General features: G+C 37.3%; 1 protein-coding gene across 1 annotated transcript in view; it reads right to left on the bottom strand.

Annotated features, from left to right (window-relative positions):
- Cop1 (COP1 E3 ubiquitin ligase) overlaps window positions 1-17,164 on the bottom strand; it is a 124,101-nt gene that overhangs the window by 16,084 nt on the left and 90,853 nt on the right. Inside the window, 3 exon segments of the mRNA XM_050135144.1 lie at window positions 12,826-12,986; window positions 14,218-14,342; window positions 16,334-16,451. Of these exon segments, the coding sequence (XP_049991101.1) occupies window positions 12,826-12,986; window positions 14,218-14,342; window positions 16,334-16,451 (404 nt within the window).

The following is a 17,164-nucleotide window of genomic DNA, read 5'->3' on the forward strand; positions in this document are numbered from 1 at the left end:
TGATTTATTTTGGCTGAAAGACACTTAAGGAAATGCTCAACATTCTCAGCCATCAGAGAAATGTAAATCAAAATAACTCTGAGATTCAGAATGTCCAAGATCAAAAACACTGATGACAGCTTGTGCAGGAGAGTATGTGGGATAAGGGGAATGCTCCTCCATTAATTGGTTGGAGTGCAAACTTGTACAGCTGCTTTGGAAATCAGTATGGCAATTTCTCAGAAAATTTGAAAACCATCTACCTGAAGACTCAGCAATACCACTGTTGGGTATATATCCAAAGGATGCTCAACCATATCACAAGGACATGTGCTCAACTATGTTTATAGTAGCATTATCTGTCACAGCCAGAACCTGGAAACAACCTAAATGCCCCTCGATTGAAAAATGGATAAAGAAAATGTGGTATATTTACACAATGAAATACTACTCAGTGGTAAAAAAAACAAGGCCATTTTGAAATTTGCAGACAAATGGATGGATCTAGAAAACACCATATTGAACGAAGTAATCCAGACCCAGAAAGACAAATATAATATGTACTCACAAGTAAGTGGCTTTTAGACAAAGAAAAGGAAAACCATTCTACAGTTCACAACCCTAGAGAACCTAGACAACAAAGAGGACCCTAAGAGAGACATACATGGAGTTACATAGAAAGAAGAAAAAGACACAATCTCCTGAGTAAATTGGGATCATTGGGATCACAGGAGACGGGAGCAAAGATGTATAGCTCAATAAAAACAGTAAAAAATAAATGAAAATGATTTATTTATTTATGTGTATTACGTGCACCACGTGCCTGCAGAGGCTAGAACAACATGTTGGTTCCCCTGGAACAGGAGGTACAGGCAGTTGTAAGCTGCTATGTGAATGTTGGAAAGTGACCCTGGTCCTCTGCAAGTGCAGTGATTTTAATTGCTGAGCCATTTCTCCAGCACCAGAAATTTGCACTTCTAAAATTGCGACTGCAAATTTCCCCTGGTCATACACGTAAAGCTACTCCTAGAGTTCTATGCTATTTTTAGAGATACTCTGTAACACTATGGGGGAAAAATACACATGCACTCAAGCAGTATGTATGAAATGAAGGGTAGGATACAAATAGCAAATTTAGGAAGTGGTACCAGGAAACAGGGTTAAAGACCTAGAGGCATATGAATGGGCAGAAACCTCTAAGGAACATCTTCAGTTTTTGTATTTTAGCATAAATAATACAAAAAGTGACTTAAAATTCTTAATGGTCAATTTGTATAAAAATCAGAAGGCTGTGCAAAGAGAGGTGTATAGCTAGAAAGGTGTATTTTATAGCAAAAAACAAAACCACCACCAACAAAACCCAAAACCCAAAGCAAACCAAAACAAAACAAAACCAAAAAAACCCAACCAGCTACAGATAACTGCAAATTCATGACATTATATAAGCATTTCTGTAGGAATTTTACAGAACAGAATTCACACACAAAACTGGAGAGCTGGGTGTCTGTGAGGACAGTTTGCAAGCATTTGCTTACTGGCATGGAAACAGCTGAATACAACAGTATGTTTAAGGAAATATTAACAGAGCTGCAGGCAATAGAGAGGGCTGTATTCCCTTAAAGGCTTTCTTCTATGATCTCTACATTAGGGGACAATAGTAAAAATCATGAGAAATCTTTTTTTATGTGCTGTTGTTTTGAGGAAGACAAACACTGCTAAAATGACATTCAGGTGTTCTTTCCCTAATTCTACAGACTAGAAAGTGCAGTCTGTAAAGCAAGAGTGGGTAGAGTGGAGGCACCTATGCAATAGTACTGCAGCCGGGGAAACTGACTTTGGCTTCAGGGCATGCACTTGTGGTTGGCTCAGAACTACATTTTGAAGATAGGTATCAACAGTTGAGATGTCCAAGAAACTGAAGTCTGAGCATATCAAATCTTCTAGCTTTGTTTGCTTAGTTGTGTTTTTATCAGTTAAGACACATACTCCCAGTAGCTCTGCTACAGAAACCACCTTTGAAAATGGGACACTTATACTTCACATTTGCCTAATGTTTATTTTTAAAAAACAGACTAATTTGTCCCTTACAAGCTGAGTGAAACTACTCCCCTTTCACTTGAGTCTAGGCAAATGTGTAATAGGAGACCTTTTGATGCCAGAAGGCCAAAAACTCTACTTTTAGTTCATGTTAACAAAGCCATTTCCTGAAAATGTCTTATGAAAAGGCAGACCATTCAACTATGTACATACAGATTATGGATTGCTTCACTTAAAAAATCCAAGGAACCAAACAATGACAACCTCCATACCGTAACCTTTTCCTAAAATCATCCACTTCTTTATAATATAAATACCCAAGTCCTATCACCCTTAGTGAGGCAGAGTTGAGAATGGACCATCCTCATGTTCTCATAGTAGACTAATGCCCTTCTTCCTCCTCTCCCTCCCCTATGGCAGACGCCAGCATAGAGGATAAAACAAAGAAAGAGGCTACAGTTCAGGACTGCTCAAAGAACAAATTCTTTGGGGAAAGCAGTACACAGGAAAGACCAGTCAAAGGTTTTAATATACTGAGAAAATTTATCAAGCTAACGACACTAACCAAAAAGTTCAGGATATAGCTTTTGCCACACACTACAGTTTAAGAATTGTTAAGACAAATGATCATACATTTAAATGTTTGGTATTTATATTATGAAGTAGAAAAAAAAATCCCACAGTAAAATGTGAAAAGTTAAGCTGCAAGCAACATTGTTTTCTTTTAATGTAGGATAAAGACTAGAAGAAAAGACACCCAAAATTAACTGCTTTGTTCAAGTGATAGAATTACACAATTTTTCTTATTCTTTATTTTCTGAAAGTTCTCTACTTCTAAAAGAAAGTTGAACACTCCAAAGCACAAATGATGCAGGGATAAGGGGTAGTCTCTTGAGTAAGTCAGCTGCATTTATAGTGTCCCACTACTGAATATAAAATTTCTGCTTGGCCAGGCACAGCTTTATAAAATGATAGGATCAGAATGTTTGTCATTATTTGTAACATATAACTTAATTGGCATAAAAATCCATAATTAAAATGCAAATGTTAATACAACCAATCAAAATCTCTTGCTTATTTCAAAGCACTACTGTTATCAACAAGAAAGACCATATTTAAGGATGAGAGAGCCGTGAGGCTACAGATGCATCTATATCTGGTCCACAGTTCTACTCACAGCGTCTCAGAATGACAGCACATCAATGCGGAAGTGCCAGGAGTGCAGGGTTTCATGAGATTGCAAACAGAAAAGTCCATTATTTTCTCCAAAAAGAGTAAAGCTTTAAAGAAGCAGGAATACTTCCCTTGGAGTTGTTGCCCTTACTGCAATCCTTTTCTTTTTTTGGGAGGGGGTTTGGCTACTTCTGCATTAAGTATTTACTAAATGCACTTTTATTCAACTAGAAAATGTTTTTTTTTTCATTATGTACATTGCAGTATCTCTAAGTAGCATTCATAAAACTTTTAAGTTAAAGGAAGTGACAACCATTATTCAGTGTTCCTACTTTCACAGAAATAAAGAAACTTGGTATGACAGACAAACATTCAGAATCTAAACTCACACTCCTTTCTACCTCACAGTATTTTGGACACTTTTAAGTATGGTGGGGCAACAAATGGTTGCATCATTTGTTAAACTTCAAAAGACATGCATAAGATCAAGTCATCAACATTCAGCACTGGGGTACAGTGGGGTGGGGTGTTAGCAAAGGAGCTACTGACAGCTGATACTTTAAGAGGAGGGCACCAATTTTCTTAGAGTGTGTGGCCCCAGGTAGGTCAACTCTAGTGGATGATCCCATATCCATGAGCATATTAATTTGTAGGCCAACACAAATTAAGAGTGGAGGTGTAGGGATATCCAATTCAGAGAGGATGGGATGGTGTGAGGCAGGAGTCTGGAAGCAGTCAGAGGGAAGAGGGAATTGATTGTGATAAAAATACATTATATAAAAGTATGATATTTTCAAAGAATAAAAATGATATTATTTGGTAAAAATTTGGTCAATGCCTTCTTAAATAATATTTATTTTTTCTTAGAAAAGGCAGAATCAAAAAACAAAGCAAACAGCTAAAGATTCATGTTAATTTTATTAGTTAAAATTTTGGCGTAAAAAAAAATTTGGCGTAAATAAAACAAGAAAAAAAATTGAGTTATTTTAGTATGTCAAGTTCTATTACACTATTACAGATAATATAAAAATGTCAATGATGAAATATTTAAATGTTAAGTAGAAGACTTCACAAAGCTTATTTGTTTTTTGAATCATGAATTTCTTCAATTGGGTATAAATCTGGATATAATAATCAGTAGATCCTTCTATGGAACTAAAATAGAGGTGCAATAGGCAAAAAGAAAATGATTCAAACAGGAATATCTGAAATACAATTGTAAAGGAATATGTAAAAATTCATAAAACATAATTTAAATTCAATGTACCTTTTATGCATGCCATTTTTAAATTGCATTGCTATATTTATAATTAATGTTTGTTCATTATTCAGAAATTGAGTTAAATATTCGCTCTCTTAATTATCCAAATTCTTTTTTTATTTTTTTATTCATGAATCAAAGAAACTTTATCCAAATTCTTACTTAATTATATACTCCATAATAGATTCTATGGATTTTGAAGACATGAATTTTAGTATATTTCTTATATTAGGAGGGGCATAATTGAACAATTGTTTAAAATATATGAATAGTTTTGCAATGAATGTNCTTCATTTGGTGATGGATGGAGATAGAGACAGAGAGCCACATTAGAGCAATGAACTGAGCTCCCAAGGTCCAAATGAGGAACACAAGGAGGGAGATCATGAACAAGGAAGTCAAAACCGCGAGGGGGGCACCCACCCACTGAGACGGTGGGGCTGATCTACTGGGAGCTCACCAAGGCCAACTGGACTGGGACTTAATAAGCATGGGATAAAACCAGACACTCTGAATATGGAGGGCAATGAGGGCTGCTGAGAAGCCAAGGACAATGGCACTGAGTTTTGACCCTACTGCATGTACTGGCTTTGTGGGAGCCTAGCCGGTTTGGATGTTCACCTTCCTAGACCTGGATGGAGGGGGAGGACCTTGGACTGCCCAAAGGGCAGGGAATCCTGACTGCTCTTTGGACTGGAGAGGGAGGGGGAGGGGGAGGGGAGCGTGGGGATAGGGGGAGGGGGAAGGAAAAGGGAGCCAGGGAGGAGGCGGAAATTTTTAATAAAAAAAAAATTTAAAAAAATAACAGCTTATTTGTTAACTTCCTTACATTTACTACGGAATTTTGCTAAGTTGATCCATATAATACTGGCCAGTAAACTAAGAAAATTCTATACCTCAAACAATTTACTCTGAAAATAAAAACTAACATTCAGTGCCTTAGAATTTTGTCACTGTTTTGAATGTCCCTGACTTTCTACATCCTGGATACTAGAGAAGAAACTCAGAAGTTGGAAACACATTCTTGGAAGTCAGGGTCCACACAATCTTCTTTCACTTTCAACACAAAGAGTTCATTTAGACTGGCCCTCTTCCTGACAGTCAGCACTATTTTCTGAAGTGTCATAACCATCTAGCTAAAGGAAGGAGAAAGGATGATAAAAGATGAAGAGAAACAGTTGAAAAAAGTGGGAAAGAGAAGCTCCTCTACTATATATTGATGGAGGTGGGTATTGTATCCTATCTGTTGCTTTCATTGGTTAACTAATAAAGAAAACTGCTCGGCCTGATAGGACAGAAAATTAGGTAGGCGGAGTTGACAGAACAGAATGCTGGGAGAAAGAAGGCAAGTCAGGCAGTCGCTATGATTCTCCCACTCCAGACAGATGCAGGTTAAGATCTTTCCTGGTAAGCCACCTTGTGGTGTTACACAGATTATTAGAAATGGGTTAGATCAATATGTAAGAGCTAGCCAATAAGAGGCTGGAACTAATGGGCCAGGCAGTGTTTAAAAGAATACAGTTTCCGTGTAATTATTTCGGGGCATAAGCTAGCCATGCGGGAGCCGGGGCGGCTGGAACGCTGCCTGCAGCTCCTACAACAATATATTCACTGAATAATTTTCAAAAAGCAGCAAGTGGAGAGTCTTTTGTCATGTGATTATATACGTACATATATAAGATTTATAGACATGTATGGTCTGTCATTTATTCACTCACTCATTCATTCACTATGAGACCTCATCATTACCAAGGGCTAGAAAATGAGATAACTTGTTTTAACCTAGCAAAAAAATTATCAAAGCTATATAGAAAGCTATAGTATAGGGTACCAGCCTCTACAAATCTTTAAACATAGTAGGACAAGCAACAAACCCCTCACAGGCAGGGTTTCACAGGGTTTCTCCTTTAGCTTGGAGTAAGTGTCCATACTATCAACTAGAGACAGCTGAGATTTGTGCAGCTTACCTCATTACAACACACTGCTTGGTTTCCGATCACTCTTACACTGTTCAATATGCAGAGGCCAGGCCAGTATGCCAATTCATGGTTCTGATACCAGTCCACTGATAGTGTTTTATAATAAATTTAAAGTTAATTTGAAACAAGGATATGAAATTTTATATTTGTCTTAATATATTTCAATGAGACAGTGCTGTGAGAAGGCAACTGAAGACAGGTCCTATGATATATTCATCTGCACACATTTTGTATTTTATATCTCCACTCTCTGAAGTTCCAAGACTCAAAGGAACTTCACATCTTTTACCAACTTCCTAAAGTTCTCAAAAATAATCCCTTCTAATTCTTATTCATCTAAAATTACTTGTCTTCCTACGTTTTAAAGTCTATTCTTGAATATAGTAAATGATAATCATCCTTTTCTTCATTTCCCATCATTTTTGCAGCACTGTTCTTTGTATGGAGGACAAAGGCTGACATCCAGTGTCTTTATCAATCATGTCTCACCTTACTTTTCTGAGACTCACTGTCAGAAAACTCCAGGGACGCTACTATTTCTGCCTCCATACTACTGGGCTATAAGGATGGCGACTGGGCTTAGCTTTTCACGGAGGTACTAGGTAGGGGTCTAACTCAGTTCTTCATGCTTGAACAGCAAGTATTTTACAAACTTAGCCATATCCCATGCCCCTCTGTGTCTTCTATATACTTCCTCCTAACTTATCCACTGACTAATCATTGTTATCTCTTCCTTTCATTTAATTCATTAAATGAATTCATTGAGGGTTTTCATTTTAAAACTTGTTTTTAATTCCCAAGTGAAACTGTCAGTCCTGTCTTCAATTTTATAAGCACAAATATTTATAAGCCAGCTGAGATAACTGTAGTATAGTGCTGCTGTGATTCTGTTTCTATTGTGTGTTGCTACAGTGAATTTTTATTTATGTTGTCTTGTATTTTGCTATGCCTGTTTAGCTGCTACTGTGTCCTACATACTATATTTCCAAAAGCAGAAAAAAAAAGAGAAAAGAAACTATGTTAACCTTATTTTATAGATAATTTAGGTTATCTATTAGGTTCTATTAATACCAGTAATCTAGAGTCCCCTAAATTCAACTTCAAGAATTGATAGGATTTGGAGCTGCTTTTCAAAGTGACAGTTCTTCTTCTACCATTTTACCCTAGGTTGTATTTCTTTTGTGACCTAAACATTGTGAGTCACTCATACCATGTAGCTTAGAAACACTAGACTCTGATTTCTCTGCCCTTAAGAAGCTGTTCTGAGTGTGTTCATTCCTAGTCTGGTAATTCTTCTGTCTTCTTTCAAAGCAGATTAGGATGTGCTAAGAAACGCATTGTTACAAGATTTTGTTGTGGGAACATCACATCATATATGTACAAAAAGCTAGATGGTCCAGCCCCAAACCTCCCCAAGTTATACATAGTCTACTTTTTTTTTTTTTTTGGTTTTTCGAGACAGGGTTTCTCTGTAGCTTTGGAGCCTGTCCTGGAACTAGCTCTGTAGACCAGGCTGGTCTCGAACTCACAGAGCTCCGCCTGCCTCTGCCTCCCGAGTGCTGGGATTAAAGGCGTGTGCCACCATCGCCCGGCAAGTCTACTGCTCTTAAATTACAACCTGCACTTACTGTATTAATACTAAACTCTCTAGGAGATAGGTAAAATATTTGGTGTTAAGCATTGTGCATCTAAACACAGAAATAAAATGCTATGCTAAAATATGGTACAGAAGGTGTATATATCATGGTGCATTTATATCTGGCAATGACAATCAAAGAACATGCAGGACTGAAACCTGTTCTAGTAAGCAGTGCACAGTAGTAAATGTGAAGGGACAGATCATAGGGGTCACTCCTGTCACATTTATAAACACTGTACACTTGGGTCACGCCAACTATAAACCACGCCACCACCACACCCAGGGAATTTTGATGCTTGTCTATGGTCTAAGAATTTGAGAGATAAAAGGTGGAGGACTGAAGAGTTTCAGGAAAGCTGTACTAACATAACTAGACTTTCTCTCCAAATGAACACACACATGCCAAAAGGGAGGGAGGGAGGGAGGGAAAACAAAACAAACCCTACTAATAACAAAACAATACTTGTACAGAAGTTGGTACTAGGTACAGTTATTGCTGTGATAGGCCTGCCTATGATTTTGTTTGGAGGTACATGGACTTTGGATTATAAAAGCAGCTAAATGCTTTACGCAAGTCTTAAAGGGCTCTCCTAGTAAGAACAGGGAAAAGAGTGGGGTGAGGGTGATCTGAACTGTGGGGGCCTGTTTTAGAGAAGAAACTGACTATTCTTATATTTTGCTGACAAATGTTGCTGGTTTCTGTCCTTGTCCAAAAACTCTGCCTGAGGCTAAAGCAAATTTCAAAACAGCCTAGTATAGACATTGTCAAATGGTTTATTAGTGGTAACTCTTAGGCAGATCCATAATGAAGCAAATTGACCAAGTAAAAAATGTAAAATGTACAGGTTGAGAAGAAGAGAGGCACCAGGAAGTGGAAGGGAACTAAACTGTGTTCAAGGAGATAAACAAATTAAAAAGTGAAACAGAGGGAATGGTGACCTCAGGATGGGACTGCACCACCCTGCTAAGATTTCAGGAATTAAAGAACAACTTTGGTCCAGGTGAGGTGGTGCCCACCTTTAAATCCAGTACTCAGAAGGCAGAGAGGTGGGCAGATCTCTGAGTTTGAGGCCAGTGTGGTCTACAGACCTGAATTTCAGGATAGCCAAGCTTACGCAATAAAGGAAGCAGGAAGTTGGTAAAGATATAACTCAATGAAGGAGCCATGTTCCAGCTCCACTAAGCCGCAGAATTTGGCAGCTTCAGCAACATGGTTTTGGCTTTAGAATCAAGGTTAGAAGAGAGGGGTTATAGAATCTTCCTCCTAGACTAAGGAAAGCCGCTGAGACCAGATATGTGTCAGGGGTGTTGTTATAATTTTGTTGACCCTCCCTGTCAGTATCCTGTCCCTTTAAGAGACAAGCTCCACCCACTCCCAATATCAGTTCTCTGCCTCCCTCCTCCCCCTCCTTCTCTCCTTTCTCTTGCTCTCTCTTCATCCCCTCACTGCCTCCCCCTACACTCCCCTTTAATAAAACTTTACATTCAGTCTCTGTCAGCATGACATACTCTGTTTTCTATCCGCCTGGTTCCCCACCCACAGGGACCTGCTAGGGTCACTCCTGACAAAATATTTCATTGGTGTCTTGAACTTGGCAGGCTCCCCCTTTCAGCTGAGGGCTCCCGGGAATTCTCTAATGTTTAACCCTTTCATAAGGTCACTTTTCCAACTCAAAATCATTCTACACCCAACATTGACACTAACCACTTCTGACCATGCCTCCATGATTTGTCTTGGAGGTGGTTCCCCCACATGAAAAGACCCAGTACTGGTCAACCACTTGTCTATCAGACTTACAGCCCCCTTGCTCTAGCCTTCAACTCCATGTGACAATGCAGGGGTTCAGTTTGTGTCCACCCATTCTCATGGCCCAGGACCTTGTAAGTGATGACTCAAGGCCAGTCTGAGCCATGGTCCATACTGAACTTTTGGGATACAGGAGTTCAGTTTCTTGGACTTTCTTCTTTCCTTACTCATGGAAACTGTACCTCCCCCCTCACATATCAAGCTACATAGCTGCCCATCGTCAGCTTACATTCTGCCAATGATTGGTAGTTGTAAGTTTTATAAGAAAAAGAAAGATGGTAATGTTATAATTTTGCAGGCCTTCCCTGTCAGTACCCTGTCCCTTTAAGAGACAAGTTCCACCCACACCCAATCTCCCCCTTCCTGCTGAGGCCAGCTGGCTCTCTTCCTCCCTCCCTCCTCCCAGTTCTTCTTCTAAAGAAGCTCTTTGATTCCCTCTTCCCCTCTCCTCTCCCTCCTTTTCTCTCTCTCCCTCCCTCCCTCCTCCCCTACACTCCCCTTTAATAAAACTTGACACTCACACTCCATTCACATGGCATATTCTGTTTTTTACCCACCAGGCACTGTAGGACCTGCTAAGGTCACTGTGTGAAACTCTGAAGGCAAGGCTTGCTTTAGTCCAGTATTTCTAAACTATACTTCTTTCCCTCAATTTTGGGATTGTAATGTGTATCCTTTGCTATTATATATTGGAAGTATGTGATCTGCTTTTTGATTTTGATTTCACAGGGGATTAAAATAAAGAGATTGTATAAATCTCAGAAGCAACTTTGAACTTTGGAGTGTGTATTAAGGTATAGCTACAAGCCTAATGGGGCCAGGGAGTGAAATGTGGTGGTTTGAATAGGAATGGCCCCCACAGACTCTTGGGTTTGAATGTTTGGACCATAGGCATTTACTTAGTACTATTAGGTGTGGCCTTTTGGGGATAAGTATGTCACTTTGGAGACAGGCTTTCTTTCAAGTGTCATATATGCTCAAGGAACACCCAATTTGGCAGTCTCATTCTCCAGCACCATGCTTCCTGCCTTGACTATAATGAACCAAAACCCCTGAATGTTTTTCATAAATAATCTTCTTTTTCTTCTTTTTAAATAATTCACTTCTTCTAGCTTAAAATCTAAGCCGTATACTTTTTTTTTTTTTTTTTTTTTTTTTTTTTTTTTTTTTTTTTTTTTTTTTTTNNNNTTTTTTTGGTTTTTCGAGATAGGGTTTCTCTGTGGCTTTGGAGCCTGTCCTGGAACTAGCTCTGTAGACTAGGCTGGTCTCGAACTCACCGAGATCCACCTGCCTCTGCCTCCCAAGTGCTGGGATTAAAGGCGTGCGCCACCATCGCCCGGCTAAGCCGTATACTTCAGTTTAGGTCTATACATTAATCTTAATAGTCTCTTTCTTCATGACTGGTCCTCCTAAAAAGCCTTCTGGGGTGACAACATATACAAAATTGTTTTCAGTAACACCAATACCATTTAGACTCCTTAAAGACAGGTGTGAGACTCACAGGACTTGTCAGACATTTCAGAAGTATGAACATGAGGCGTGTAAATGCGTAACATGTGTCTTTGTTCATCACAGAGTTGCCTGCACACAGAGGGCTCACGGCGAATATCCTGTCCTATGAAGGAAACTCTTCTGATAATGGTAACCAGGTTTCCAACTTTTTAAGGACATTGTTAGGACTGTAAAGAGTTCTGCTGTTCACTAAAAAGTTTCAAGTTCTTTCTTGGCTCTCCAAATTCCTGTTTTTTGTTGCCCCCTTTTCAGCTATACTTATAGATAACATCAATTTTTTGAGCTCTGGGATAAACTGAGATTATTGCCACACACACAACTTGTCACCAACAAACACATACTCATGTGATGTGTTACAGCGCATGAACTTTGGTATAACTTTCCTAATTCTACATGGTGAGAAGGCTCATACAAATTACATAGTTCTATTATTATCAAACCTGGAGGCTGAGTCACAAATTTTAAAAGGACACCAAGAGTGTATCAAATGAAACTGCACCTGGAAGTCAAATACTTTAAATTATGTGTCATTTCAGAATTTTTTGTGTTGAAAATAAAATTAGGGCCGGGAGGTGGTGGCGCACGCCTTTAATTCCAGCACTAGGGAGACAGAGGCAGGCAGATCTCTGGGAGTTCGAGGCCAGCCTGGTCTAGAAGAGCTAGTTCTGGGATGGGTACCAAAGCTACAGAAAAACCCTGTCTCGAAAACAAAACAAAACAAAACAAAACAAAAGAAAATTAGGGGCTATCACTCAGTGGAAGAATTCATTTTTCCTTGTACAAGGCCGAGGGATCAATTCACAGAACCTAAACACAACCTACATACAACAACAACAACAAAATTTCTCCTTCTTTCTAATCAAGCATTAAAAGACTTTTAAAAAAAATGGCACAACTGTTAAGACATAAAACAATAAAAATAATTCTTTCTACATATAATTCATTGAAATCTTTAAAATGTATAAAGTGAAAAATTTGATGATCTGATTTTTATAACCTAGCAGTGTAACTCTCTTGTAAATAAATTGATTAAATATTACTATATATATGTAGAGTTAATTCTACCCTGAAATAGTATTTAATTACGAATACATGAGCTAAGCCCTTTTTTTGATCGTTAAGAATGAGACACAGATGATATTCTGGAGGAACTTCTAGTCTTAAAAAAGGTAACTGAAGTATGCACATGTGTCCTGGGTATATGAGATTCATCAAGACACTGCTTTACTGGTGATATTTTAATTAATGCCTAAAACACCCATTTTCTCTGATGATAAAATGCCAGAACAAAACAACAACAAAAAACAGAAAAGAAAAAGAAAACACCTACCATTTATCTAGCTATACCTTAAATCTAAATCAAAGACAATAAAACAACCAATGCTAAGTATTCATAAACATTATGAAATACTATGGTTAAAATTACATGAAAACTTACCCCATCTGAAAGTGCCCGCCAACACACAGCACTAACAAATTCATTTGTATCATCTTCTTTACGGTCTTTGTCCAGAACACTCTTGACTGTATCAAACTTAAAAGTCAGCAAAGTCTTAGAAAGTCCTTTATAGTACAGGTAGAGGGAATTGTTTTCACTTCCTGAAAAGAAATAGTAAGTGCAATCATTTTAGAATGGGAGAACCTGGAATTAGAATACATACATACTCACTTGAGCCACTCTTGCTATGTTGCCCAGATCATCCTTAAATTTAAACTGTCTTCCTCTGCTTCTCAAATGCTGGGAGTCATAGGTGTATGATACTACTCTTAGCTAAGAATACCATCCTTTCTATAATCCCTACACTCTGTCCTAGAGACTGAATATAAGGCCTTTGGCTACAGTGAACTACATCTCTAGACCCAGTTCCAGAACACAACATTTAGATAGTAATTATTAATCCAAGTTTTAGCAAAGAGACCAATTATCTTTTATATTCAAATCTGAAAGACAAGACTAATTAATTGGGAACTATGGGAGAAGGAACAAAACTATAGCTTACTAACCTAAAGAAATAACCATTGCTAAATGATGTGACTGCGCTTATAATTCTAAGTTTGAAATGTTTCATATTAAAAAGAAAAATACCTATAGCAGAGGTCTATACATTTAAAAAGCATCTAGGAAACAAGAATCTTAAACTACATTTAAAAATATTACAATGTACAGAGGAAAAAAATTGTGGTACTTGTAAAGGCCAATTTGAACAGCCTAAACATTACCAATGAGAAAGTTGAACTAACACATTTCAGGAGCCTCCTAAGGATAAACGTGCTGCCTATCTGCTTTGGTGGTGATCAAGCTCATACATTAGGAAAAAATACAATTGACTGAATAAGGGCCATGTCATTTAAAAGTGTTGACAATTCTTTTATTAGAATATTTGAAAACATAAAATTGAATTTTTCTACTTCTGATTTAAATTTGCATAAATTATATATTAATAAAAAATACAGAATAACATATTCATGCAATCCAAACTGTTTAATGAAAAGGATACTAGACAGGACAAAATGAAAATAATGTTTCTGAAAAGATGTCTTCTTGAAATACTAGTAGCAGAATTTAATAGTTTTTATAGTTTAGATAATTCCAACAAAAATTATGGCATGTTTAGAAATACTAGAAAGCAGTTAAAGATCTTTTTCATTACTAAGAATACAGGGGTTGGGTGCAGAAAAGAAACACATGCTCTCCAGCATGACTGGAGGAAAGAATTCAGTCCTAAGCATTAAGTGATGCTGTCTTCTGAGAACACAGATCATTTTTCCACTGAAAACTACCATGACATGTCTTTGCAAAAAGTTTCTTTAAAAATATAATTTCACTTACCACAAGCTATATAATCTCCATTGGAAGCAAGTCCTACAAAGTTTTTTTCATTAATATGACCCTTGAAGGAACGCAGACAGTATGGTTTCCCCACATTCCACAGTTTTAGTTGGCTGTCTGTTGAGCTGAGATAAACACAAAGAAGACTAAATTTTAGATTTCATGGTATGAAACTCATCACCATTAGTAATTAAAAAGCAATCCAGTTTTGTGGTTAAGAATGCAAACTTTGGTGCCGGTGTGTCTGAGACTTATGTTCTCATTGGCCAATGTTTTAACAGGTAAATATGATATATAATTATCTACTTTATAGAATTAAATGGGCCTGGACCCAACACTGTGAAAACCAAATTCATCTAACATGCTTTTAATAATGCCTGGGTAAATAGGAAATAGCATTGTCACACTATCAATATATAATGAGTCTTTGCACTCAGAGATGTGCTCCATTTTGGGAAGACCTTCATTTTTCTTGTTACTGGTATACTAGGACAAACTTTTCATGCAATTCCTACATGTGAGAGATACGGTTGGAAAGCACACAATGCAGTTTATTTTGCTGACAGAATATATAGATCTCATTGCTTACCCAAAACTCTTTTTGTTTTTTCTAAAACCCACTGGTAATTCTAATAGACAGATTTAGGCCTCATACTATTTTGCAAACTACTTTCTTATATTGAATTGCTTGCTTTATACTTTTTGTATACTTTTTTAAGGGATTGTATCAATATTTATCAAGGACTACATAATTAAATCATTTTGAGCAGGACACTATGGTACACCTTTTCCATAGATTATTTTATTTAAAGATTTAAAAACTTAGTGCTGCTATTAGCCCCATTTTGAAGATGAGGAAATTGAGGTTCAGAAGGTTACAACTGTATATAGACAAGATTCAAACCATTTGATTTGAGCTCCTTTAGAAATCCCAGCACTTGGGAGGCAGAGGCAGGGAGATCTCTGTCAGTTCGAGGCCAGCCTGGGCTATAAGAGCTAGTTCCAGGACAAGCTCCAAAACTGCTATAGAGTAACCCTGTCTCAAAAAAAAAAAAAAAAAACAACCCACACACAAAGAAATGTGCTTTAATCTATTTTATTCCACAGTGTTGCAATGACTTTTCATTTAAAACTTCATTAAAGTCATTTACTGCCTATAATAGTTATTCTAAAGATAGAATTCTCTTTAGCTACCACTTAATTTAAGTTTGTGAATTCATTACCCAAATAACTCCCTTGGAAAGCTCAGTTTTGAGTATTTTTTGTCCTCTTTTGTAACTGAACTGAAATCATTTTTCCAACATCACTAAATTCTTATTTACAGCAATCAATGTGAAGATGAAGGTGAGATGCAAAATTCAAGGCCCTGGTGTAAACAAGCTTCTAAGAGAGATAAGGAACTAACTTAAAAAGAAGAAAGCAGGAAACCAGTAAGTTTGTGTGTGTGTGCAGAAATTAAGAATGAATATTTACTAGATAATAAGAAAACTATGAAAATGATAAACAAAACATGGAACTACCCATGTTATTAGAAAAGTTCTGTAGTTTCCCATTGGAGATTACTTTGTATCACTGATATTTTCTTACCTTCAAAAATAGCAACTAAGATTTTATAAAAGGACATTTGCTGAGTATAAAGAGACACACTTAAAAAGTTATCTTTAAAACATATTTTACTGTGAAACTGATGGAGGTTATTATAAAATCAACAAAATATTTAAAACCAAAAAACATTCTACTACTATGTTGAAAGCAGACCTATAAGTAACACATACTGATTGACTTTAATCTAATAAATTATTTTTCTTTATATTGCATCAACCATGTTGGTTACGTCTTCAGGAGAAGCAGTAGCAGATCAAATTTGAAGTTCAACTGTTAATTAAATTACAAATATCACTTAAGAGGGCTTATCAGAAAGTAACACAGCTTTTTATTTATAAGTAACATAAAATAAACAATGAAGGTAAGATACATGTATTTTAATTAAAGACATGTAAATCTGTCACTTGAAAAAGAAAATACAATCCAAGGTCACTCTTTGCATATACCCAAAACATCAATGCTGAGACCTCTGTACCAAACTCACCCTCCCTCCAAGGGGAGTAATACTCACGCAGAGACAATTTCTTCACCACTAACAAACTTGGCATAAGAGACTGCTTTTCTGTGTCCCTTGAATACCATTATTGGTTGTTTAGTGTTACGAAGATCATAGTAGTGAACACAGTGATCTAAAAGAAAATAGAGATAAATGTAGTAAATGAAGAAAAGGAAGGAAAACTGAAATGGATTTGGTGTTTACATCTGAGTAAAGTGGTGGCTGAGTAAGAGTGATCATCTTCACATAGAAACATAATTTTGAAGCCTTGTTTAAAAACTACCCTCGCAAAAGTTAGAATGGAGTCCAGGAGAGAGATCTCAGTATCTTGTTTAAGCCTAACAGAAGCAAGCAGGCTATAAAATACAAAAGACAACAACAAAAAGAAAAGAGTTGCCCACAAACCTCTCCTTAATTCCAAATAACACAGCATACAAATAAGCCATTAGGTAAGGGAAGAAGAAACTAGCTTTTTAGACCTAAAACTTAGAGCCTAGTAACAGAACATGAAGATGCAATCCAGTATCTGACAGTGCCTAAGGTCGATTACCAAGCCAGTGCTCATGCACCAAAACTTTGGGTGAAGCTGACCTGGTGTCAACAAGCTGCCCCTACCTCTTCCCTGAGTCCATCATTGCTCCATTCCCTGGGGCTAAGGAAAAACCATACAACATTGCCAGGCCACTGAAACCCAGCAAGCTTTTGGTCTTCAAGAAAACAGCATCTGATCTCACTGTGATGTTAGGCAGGAAGGGATCTGTAGCCACAGTAAAAGCAATCTGTATTTTGACCAGCATCTCCTGTGGCTGACTTAGCTCCCTAAGGTTCCAAATATACCAGAGCAGC

This window comes from Alexandromys fortis, unplaced genomic scaffold (genome assembly GCF_014885135.2).
Source record: "Alexandromys fortis isolate MF-2015 unplaced genomic scaffold, M_Fortis_MF-2015_v1.1 scaffold_21, whole genome shotgun sequence".
In the NCBI taxonomy this organism is placed as follows: domain Eukaryota; kingdom Metazoa; phylum Chordata; class Mammalia; order Rodentia; family Cricetidae; genus Alexandromys; species Alexandromys fortis.